Source organism: Vipera berus, assembly GCF_964194415.1.
Source record: "Vipera berus genome assembly, chromosome: 1".
Taxonomy (NCBI): domain Eukaryota; kingdom Metazoa; phylum Chordata; class Lepidosauria; order Squamata; family Viperidae; genus Vipera; species Vipera berus.
Genome location: NC_138202.1, coordinates 310419667 through 310429893, shown reverse-complemented (window position 1 = coordinate 310429893; position 10227 = coordinate 310419667). Strand labels below are relative to the sequence as shown.

At 37.6% G+C, this 10227-nt stretch overlaps 1 protein-coding gene across 4 annotated transcripts in view; it reads right to left on the bottom strand.

The window, feature by feature from the left end:
* Positions 1-233: 233 nt before the first annotated feature.
* ESRRG (estrogen related receptor gamma) overlaps positions 234-10227 on the bottom strand; it is a 202893-nt gene continuing 192899 nt past the window's right edge. For all 4 annotated transcript variants that reach the window (XM_081312890.1, XM_081312891.1, XM_081312892.1 and 1 more), the window contains exons 7-8: positions 7781-8050; positions 234-711 (exon numbers count right to left, since the gene is read on the bottom strand). In XM_081312890.1, coding sequence (XP_081169016.1) covers positions 467-711; positions 7781-8050 — 515 coding nt within the window. In that variant the 3' untranslated portion in view covers positions 234-466. The remainder of the gene's footprint in view (positions 712-7780; positions 8051-10227) is intronic.

Genomic DNA, 10227 nt, shown 5'->3' with positions numbered 1-10227 from the left:
TGATTCCTCTGTCATTGGACTTCCCAAAAAGTCCTCTGGCATTACATACATATATGTATACATATATGTATACATATGCATATGCATATACTGCACATATACATATACATATACATATACATATACATATACATATACATATACATATACATATACATATACATATATATATATATATATATATATATATATATATATATATATGAATTTTTCAGCAGCAAAAGGGGGAAAATTATGAACAAATGAGAACTAATAACATTAAAAGAGAGAAATGAAGGAGAAACTCATCAAATAAGATCAAGACTAAAAAGAGATGCTGCTACTCATTCTTGCTGCTTAATAATCAGTGCAGTCAGTTTCATTGCCTTAAAGTAATGCTAAAGGTTCTTTGCCACAGTTTTCCCATCGGTTGTCCCTCTTGTTATGGTTTCAGCGTAACCAACTGAAAGGGCCCAGGATGTTGAGGTCAGACCTTTGCCTCCAGCATTTCCAAAAATAGTTTGTGCATGGGGACTTTGCCTTCCAATTTAATATTATAGAAATGCTGCACAGCCTTGGTGGAGGTTTGCCTAAGTAATGGCAGAGTCATCAGCATCTTGCCAGCGCGGCGTGGGTCTTCCATGTGCTGCCCAGCTTCATAATCCTGCAGAGCCTCATGTAAGACATCTTGAAGTTTCTGGACAGCTTCAACATCTTCTATGTGCATAGAGTCTGTAAAACAAACAAGAGTGATATTTATCATGCCAGAAAGGAGGATTACAACGCCAGAGCTCTTTTCTATAACTTGAGTTGTATAACCCCACATTCAAAAGGCTGTAATTGACATGAATTTAACTACCATTTGCTGAGCTACTTTACATATGCAAATTAAATAAACTACATATTACCATATTCATCTTCTGAAAAAAGTAGATCTTTGCTGTAGTTACAATCATATGATTACTGCCTTTTAATATACTGTGTTTATATAACTTAAGGTATAACTTTGAAATCAGCAAGAATACTTTCAGAAAAGTATTTCATAGAAATGCAGAACAGTAGAATGATTTTCCACAAATACATTTCCCATAAACTGTAACTGCAGTTTCCATGTTGGCTGGGAAATCTAGGAGTTGCAGTCAATCATGCCTGGAGGGTCTATTGTCTTGGGAATACTATATGGAAAGTTGCCTTGAGTAGTTGTGGGTGCTACATCACTGAAGGCTTTCAAAAAGAAAGTGGACAATCATTTGTCTGAAATGATATAGGATCTCCTGCTCAAGCAGGGGGTTGGACTAGAAGACCCCCGAGGTCCCGTCCAACTCTATTATTCTATGTTCTATTCATTTAACACTTAAGCAGGGCATAGGAAGCTGCAAACAAGTGATCTTTAAAGTATCTATATAACCTAGATCTAAAACCCGTATCCCTTGTGGCCATATTGGAGGTTCTATTAAAAATTATACGATCAAAATTACTTCATTAGAGGTTTCTAACAGAATTAAGGAATTAAAAATTAAATTGTTACATATAATAATGTCTTATGGGGATTCTGTACATTTAATAATTAATCTGTAACCATTACTTTTAAAATTTAAAATGATATTTAACAATTTAATGTTAAAAGTTCTCATCCAGAACAGTAAAATAAAAGACTACAATTAGGATAAGCCTTGTTTTATATCCGAAACTCCTGGGAAGCAGGGAATAAATCACTATTTCTTACAATAGAGGGAATGCTATTTAACTTCTTCATAAATGATCTTGAGTTAGGAGGTCAATGGTGAAGTAGCTAAGTTTGCTGATGGCACCAAAATACTCAGGATGGATTAGAAATCAGAAAAGCTTACACAAAGTAATATCTAGACTTGGTGAACAGGCAGCAAAATGACAATTAACTTTCAACCTAAGGGTAAAATGATGGCCATTGAGATTAAATAAAAAGACTTAAGTGTGTAGGAAAAACTGACACAGTAGAATTTCAGATGGTCACATATCAATTTTCACCTAATGTGGATAATTAATAAATATGTTTGACCTGGAGGTGGAAAAGGTAGAATGAATGTTTATTGAATTTGCAGAAGAATTTGATAGCCTAAATAACATCCCACTTCTAATTCTATGAATCTCTTAACAGCTTCATGTAAGAAGTAATTAATTCATGGAATTTGCTGCTAGATGTGATCATGGGATTAAAAAATGATTCAGTGACCAAGTCATAATAACCATATTGAACTTTTACAGTATATCAATTTATTGCTGAATATCAGTTTTTGGATACAACAGAGACAGTGTAACAATGCCTGGCTACTCTGAAAAATACAATTCTGGGATAGAGACGTCAAATGGGACAAGGCATTTTTTCCCCCAAATACTTTATCACACTGGCTGTGTGTTATGATAACAATAGTTCAAAAATAGCCACTGTGGAATGGTGGTTAAGGTACTCTGTCCATCTGCAGGACCCATCCATTTGGCATCATCATCCAGCCCACTTCAGCCCTAGAATGCCTCAGAAACGTAAGGGTTTTATGAAACTCCTTGTCCCATTCCACACAGAAGATGTATGGGAGATCTGCCATATTTAAGCTTTAAGCCATACCATGCGAGGGGAATCCAGAGAATACCTCCCTGAGTTGAATGTATAGGATAGAAGATTCTATGGAGAAGACAGTCAGCAACATGTCCAGGACTTAAGCCATTTAGAGCTTTATCAGTCCACTTTATTACCACTTTACTGAGTTTGGCCCAGAAATTAATACGTAGTGCAGATACCAAAGTACTGTTGTAATGGTTTAGAGGTCCCCAACCCCAAGTCCAGGAACCAGCACCGAACCATGGCACACCAGAAACTAGGTGCACAAACAAGTAAAGCCTCATCCATGGGATGCAGGCAGCACATGAAATCGCACCCCCTCCGGTCTGTGGAAAAACCTTTCCCCACAGAACCAGTCCCGGGTGCCCAAAAGGTTGGGGGATTCTGGTTTAGCTGCTTAAAGGATATGGGGTTGAGGGTGGGGAGAGATTGTGTTCTGTGACACCACATAGATGGAGTTGCCAAGGACTTGAATGTTTTTCCTCTATGATCACCAAATATAATCACCTGCTCAAAATAAAAAAAATAATAAAAAATGGAACCTCCCATCCCTCACAGGTAGTCTAGAAGGATGCCATAGTTGACATCACTGAGAGTTCTAATAGGATTAACCAGGTCCCCTCATATATCCACTATAGAGACCAGTGCTGTTTCTATCCATAATCAAATAATCTGACTAAAATGAGTTGTAATACTTTGCCCAGTTCAAGCTTCTATGTAACTGGTAGTCCCACTGTCTAAATTCTAAAATCTTTTCAAATAGGGAAGACTAAAATTCAGATAGAAACTGTTCAATGGAGCCAGATCCAAGCTTTCTTAATCTCAGATTAAGTTGGGATTTAGAGGTGGTTTCAGGAGCAATCAGAACTGATTGCCCAAACAATTATTTACACTATAAAATAGTATATATGTACAGATGTGTGAACAGGCTGTATCTCAATGATCACAGAAAGTTCGCTATAATTGACAATAATCCTTTTCTTGGCTGCCTATTCTGGTTGGAATTATCTATCCTGTTCTATTCTAATGACATCATACAGGCAAACACAGAAGCAAGGTCAAGCAAAAGATCATGGTCACATCACAGTCACAGTAGCAGTTCAGTGTAGAAACTAAAAAGCAAAGGCAGGAACTGGAGACAGTGTAAATACTGCCAATGAAAACAGGACAATGAATTTAGGCAACAGTAGTAGACTGTGAGTGATCATCATGTCAAAGATCCAAGAGTTTAGACATGAAGAAATGTAGACATGAGCTGGGCAATTAGGAAATGTTAGGGTTGTTATAGCTGCAGTTCAATATTGGTTTGTCCCCAACTAAAGACAAGCAATGATGGATTTACAGGAGCAGTATACACTATTATGGCCAGTTTTGTTAATAACCCTCACTAGGGTCATCAAAATTATCCTTTGAACTTTGTCTCAGAGGGCTGAAGGAAGTGGCATTTCAACAAAGTGGCTGAAGAAAGAAGTGGCTGCTAAAGTGTTCATTGAATAGTTTACTCATATAAGATGTCATGGTTCTGATTAATGAGATAGTTCAAGCAAAATTCAGGCATTTTTTATCTAAAAAGTCTTAATAATGAAACACAGCATCGGCACTCATGGATGGAATGCCAGAATCTGAAATCTCCTCCCCTAAGGCCATCGTATTATATACAATTCCCACCCTTATTTACACATCATTAATCACATTATCCAATTAGTTGTACATATGAAGTTTCACTTCCCTTTCTGTGCACGGCTATTTCTTATCTTCTCAAAATAGCCGTTTGACATTTCCCTCCCTTCTGCGATTCAAAGTGAAGCAGTTTAGACAAAAGACTGTCTCTTATATTGTCAGTGCAAAAACATGTCAATGTTTGCAGCATTGACATAAGACTCATAAATAAAATCTGCTACTTGCTATAGATGGGCAAAACTAATACAACTGATTGTTAAAAAGTCTCCAGTGTGTGTATGCTAGCAGTAACATAAGGAGAAAAAAAGCACTTTCCCAGAGTCTGAATCTAAGCAACCTAACTCTAGAGAGAGGTAGCTTGGTTTGATCAGGGGTCCCCAACGCCCAGGCCCAAGGTTTGGAACCGGGCCACGGAAGTGGCAGATGAGCACATGTACACGAAGCTCCATTTGTGCGAACAGCAAGCATGCATGTGCCTGCCACTCATATAAAACTATTCCCTCTCCACCTCCTGCAGGTCTGCCAAGCTGGAAAGGCTGGGGACCACTGGCTTAGATTTTCTTAGTCCAGTTAGCCTCTTCAATGTTGCTTGCATTATAACTGCTCACCTCTATCTCCATATCCCCTTCTCTCCAAATATTGAGTCTTTAGATTATTTTTCCACCACCTTACTCCAGGTAAATCTACATGGAACCTGACAGCATTCCAAGACATTGCTTTCATAGAAATCCTAAGCTTCTCCTTTTCAGTGTTCCAGTAAGCAGCAGCATTTTAAAGGGTTCAGTCAGTAGGGAAAGATACTATAGATTAGGTGAGCAGAAAGAGTTAGAAATTCCGTGGCAGTTCAGCTGATTGGGACACAAAGTCTTTTAAAAAGCTTCCAGCCTAAAAGTACAAATGTCTGTTTCTTGATGAAATAATTAAAAGCAAACAAACCTGTGAACCTACAGTCTTCCATTTGGCATTTCCCAATCAATACATGGGAACACTTAGTAAAAGCACTGTGTGTGAGAGAACACCTTTTATTACACAGCAGAGTTCACCTGCCTGAAGTAATTGCTACATACATGCTTTAGAAAATATTCAGAGGTGTGTTTTTTCCCCCCACCCTCTCTTTCTGTGAGTAAGCAGAGCACTCACTGATGCATTGGAATTTCTTTTTCCATTCAGCATTTTAAGTACCTAATTAGAAATCCAACATATGAACCAAAGAACACACCAAGTTGTTTTAGGTTATACAAAACCATCAATTATGATTATTACCAATGATATATTAAGAGCATCAGACTGTGCTCAGGTGATGGTTTTTGCTAATATGTTCCCTTTTATCAAAATAAGATTAATTGGAGATGATACGAGGTAAGATGTTTATTTTCGAGTCTCAGAAATATAATAGGAATCCCTAATTTTGAAGGACAGAGGAAAAAGCAACAAGAATTTATTTTATTTTTGCCTGAATCCAGGACTTCCAATATTCTGTTCACTGCTACTAGCCTATTGGATACCATAGGTTTCCTCTCAATTCAAGAGTTGAAAAACTGGCTTCAGGATCTGGATCTGGATCTCTTTATAGTCTGAAACAGAGCTACGTTTTGGCTTTTCAGACATCCCTTAGTTCTCCTTTAAGTCCTTTTATTTCAAATTCCTATGAATTGGAGCTATCATACCAGTGATGCTTTGTTCACTTTATCTTGTTGTATCTGTTTACGCATGGGTACAATACAGAGGAAGGGAAGACTACTGAAAGGTTACTGTTAAATCAGTTCACTGATTTAGAGCACAAAAGAGCATTAATTATTATTGAATCAAGCCAGATGTTTATGCTAAGCTGATGATTTCAGTGAATGTCATTTTAAATCTCTGCAGGTCAGAGTAAAATACTGTCTCAGTCATTTCCAAATGTGTTTGCTGTCATTAAACATTAAAATGTTCTTAAAATGTGTATTTTTATACATATTGTGCATGGTTTCTGATTATCTACTTTATCAGTAAACACAATGGTTCATGACAATTATACAAACAGCTCATAACATTTTATAACTTTAGTTTTGGGGAAACATATCCCAATAAAATGAGAAACTGAGATGACCGCTGGAAAGTACATTATGACAACAGCTGCTTACACCTACATCAATTGATTAAGGCATTTATATTTCTTACGGATGTTTTTTTATTCTTCATTTTTGTTTGTTTTTCAATTAAAACTCTAATTAAAATTCAAAATGCTAGATCCCGTTATGAAGACAAATCGGAAAGTACAACTTCATTGTTGAAAACACTTTTCCTCCTATCAATCTGAAGATTCATCTGTCAATATTGTAGATGAACTGTTAATTACAAAATCAATTAAAAATTATTTCTAAAAACAGTCACGCATCCTGGCTCTCGGGGGGACAATTTGGGCAGAAGGCCTCATCTCACTAGGACCGCACCAAATCACAAGTCGTCATCCACAAGTAAGCAAAAGCAATCTGGTTTTTCATTTTTCAGCGCGGCTGAGCCCAGCCTGAGATTGATCGTCACATATGGCCCCAGAAAACAAACTGTCAATACCTTGAAAGCTGCAGAATTTGAACAAATAGCCATCCGCCCATTCAAGCCACTCATTGCATCCCATTTAACAGATTTTATTGACAGTTTCCTTCTTGTAATTAAAGGGAAAACTACTGGCCAGCAACCAAGATAAAGTTCAAAGATAGGGTCAAAACAAAAGCAGATGGAGGGGCACGGTGTGACTGTCAATGGTACATAGCATCAGAGCATGTTATCGACACACAGGTATCTAATGATCGGCACGTCATTAAAGAGGGATCTATCATGAACTTTATGCAAATGCTAAGAGGGACTTAAGACCACAATAAAGTGTTAGAGAGGCACAAAAGAAAAAACAACAAAGAACCAACGATTTTTCACTTATCAAACACTGGCTCACTGCTTCAGCACTTCTCAGTTCAAATGCAGAGAAGAATCCTTTCTTGCATTCTTAGCCCCCTTCTGAACAAGTTACATTAGGCATTTAACCAACTAGCATAACAGTCAAATTTGTACAGTTTCTACCAGGTTAAATAAATGACGTGCTCTCTTCCCTAATAAAACCAGAGTTCACCTTCGGTATTGAGTTCACGGTGTTTAGTAGCTAGATTGAAGTAGATCGTATATTGCATTTAGTCATGGGCAAGGCCTTCCATACTATTGGGTTTTAGCAGACTGATTAGACTTATCTGGATTATGAAATGGATTTAAGCAGAATGACATTTAGGTTTATTGAAAAGCATCTCTGCTGTTAATACTGCCTGAATTTTACGGCATCTTTTAACCAAATTGGAAACTCAGCATAACAAATATTTCTGATCACATATCTTCTCTTAATTTGAACTACCTTGTTTCTAGCCATTCAGCACTATTCTGCAGTAGTATGATTTAAGAATTTCTTATGCTTAGACAGTCGTATTTAGAAACTGTCACGCAGAAGGTATTAGAGGAAGGGGGAAAAAATGACATGAGCCATCATGCCAATCTGCCAACCTGAATTAGCAAGTGCGATAGCTTTGAGGGTGACAAATTCTTCTTTCTCCAGCTTCATGCTCTTGTACTTTTTTACCAGTTGCAGGATGGCATTGTTGAGGTCAAGAAGGCCTGCTAATTTAGACTGGTCTTCATCCATAATATAGTCTTCAGCATAGACAAGCTCATCCTCAAAGGAAAGTGATCGGTACACTACGCCCAGAATTAAAATCTCCATCCAAGCACTCTGCAGAAGGCTCATCTGGTCAGCAAGCGATAAAGTGGAAAATCCTAAACCGGGAAGGAAAGTACACAGAAACATAATTAAAATTGACCTGGGCTCTCATAATTCTGCATTATAACTTTACCCTTGTGCTTGTTTTTATTATGTAAGTTAGCAATGTGTATTTACAGATTCTGCCCTCCCAGATCTCTCGTCTCAGCAGACAGAAAATAGTTAAAACAAAAGCACTTCAGATAAAAACAATTCAGTACATCTTTGGGTGTATTGTAATTTTAGGTAGAGAAGCCTGTTGTATTTTATTTAATATTTAAAAATACATTTCCTCAAATAAATTGTCATCGCTTGTTACCCAGATTCAGTAGTATCTAATATGGCCCATATCAAATCTGGAAACATTTTAGGAATACTTTTCATGGCTGGTAAGAGAAAGAATAAAAGGTATGACAGCCTGTAATCTTTATCTACACTGTTACTTACCACAGAGTAAACCTCACTGAATTCAGGTACTTCTGCATAGCCTCCATAACATATTTTAAAGTTTTCAATGCCTTCTTTAAATGTAGAGTGTGTTTTTAAACAAAAATGGGAAAATCATTTTAAAGGAGAGGTAATTTGATACCTTAATAGAATTGATGATCACAACAACTAAGCAAAGTGCTTTTTGAACTTCAACCTCCGTAAGACCTACCCTTTACAGAAAAGACGCTAATTACTTCTATAATAGCTTCTGCCTCCACCACACTGCTCAAATAACAGAATGGCACATTAAAGTGCCAAGTGAATAGTAATCACACCATGAGAGAGAGAGAGAGAGAGAGAGAGAGAGAGAGAGAGAGAGAGGAGAGAAGAAAATATATATAATAACACCTCTTAATGAATTTAGGTTTTGCTTTTGTTTCACTATCTCTCCTTTCCTTTTTAATAGGATCACTAAGGGCAAACCTCTTTATAGCCATACTTTTTCAGGCACCTATTTACAGTAGTTGTTAATTTACTATCTCTGCCTGACAAAGCTCCTATCACAGGAGGTCCCAGTGAAGGAGAGATTTCCTGGCCTGTCCATGAAATATTGTAGTTTGCCAGTTGGCACCTGCAACCACCCAGGAGTTAATAAAATCATCAAAAGGGATTAGTCAAGCTTCTCTTAAAGGGGGTGGGGTGGGTCTTAAGACACGTCTAAAGCTCTCTGTGTGCGACTTATGGAGCTGCTCACATGTGCCTTGACAGGGATCCTATAGAAAGAGCAGGCCTTGGTTGTTGCTGCTCATTTATCTTAAAACACACAGAATCTTGCCAAAATACCGTGGTGAAAACATGAGGCACAAGAATTAGACATCAGTTTAGATTCAGCCTGCTGCACAATTTGGAACCAAATGTATTCCAATTAAAAGAAATCAAAACTCTCTCCAGGCCAGGAGACATGCTTCAAAAGTGATGGACTTTATCGAGACACTTCCTCCATTCCTTTTCATTATGTCTTAATTCTTATTTGCATTTTCCATACTGTATACTGTTCTTTATTTATAAAAGGACATGTGTCATGTCCTCAAAAGAAGATCAACCACATCAAAGCCAACCTCTCTGAAAAAATGACAAGGGGCTAGTCCCACGCTTCTTATGGGAAATGGAATGAAATGAAACAGAAATAATAATTTGAAAGGGTCTTAAAATGGAAGGCCTATTTGCAATTAGCTCCAGCCTCTCTCTCAAGAAGCAGATGGACAGAGAACATTGCCTGCAGCAGTGTCCTGTGACAGGCCCATTCTCCCTCCCAGACACTGCTGTTAGTAAATAGATTTACACATTCTCCAATCTCCACACATCTTTCTGCCGCATAATTAAAAGCAGGGATGATTAGTTTATTGAGTGGAAGGAGGAACTTTTTTATTGAGGTCCGTCCATGATTTTTATCAGGGCCAGCACTTTTACGGTTGTCATGAGGGTGCAGGCATCCAATTTTTCTTATCTGCCTGATTAATACAAACGCTGTTTCAGGACGCATTAATTAACAGATACAAATCTACGTTCTCATGGAAGGATCAATACAGAGAAGAAAAGAGGCATCAATGTGAATTTAGTGCTGATGATGGAGAAGGCAGTGTATTGACATTTACGTGCATGGAAACTTTAAAGTCAGGAGAGCCCTTTGTCCCTACGATTTACAAAGTAACAGTTGCTTTTTAACTATAACCATGTTTCACCACACTTCAGGGGCATTTAATTA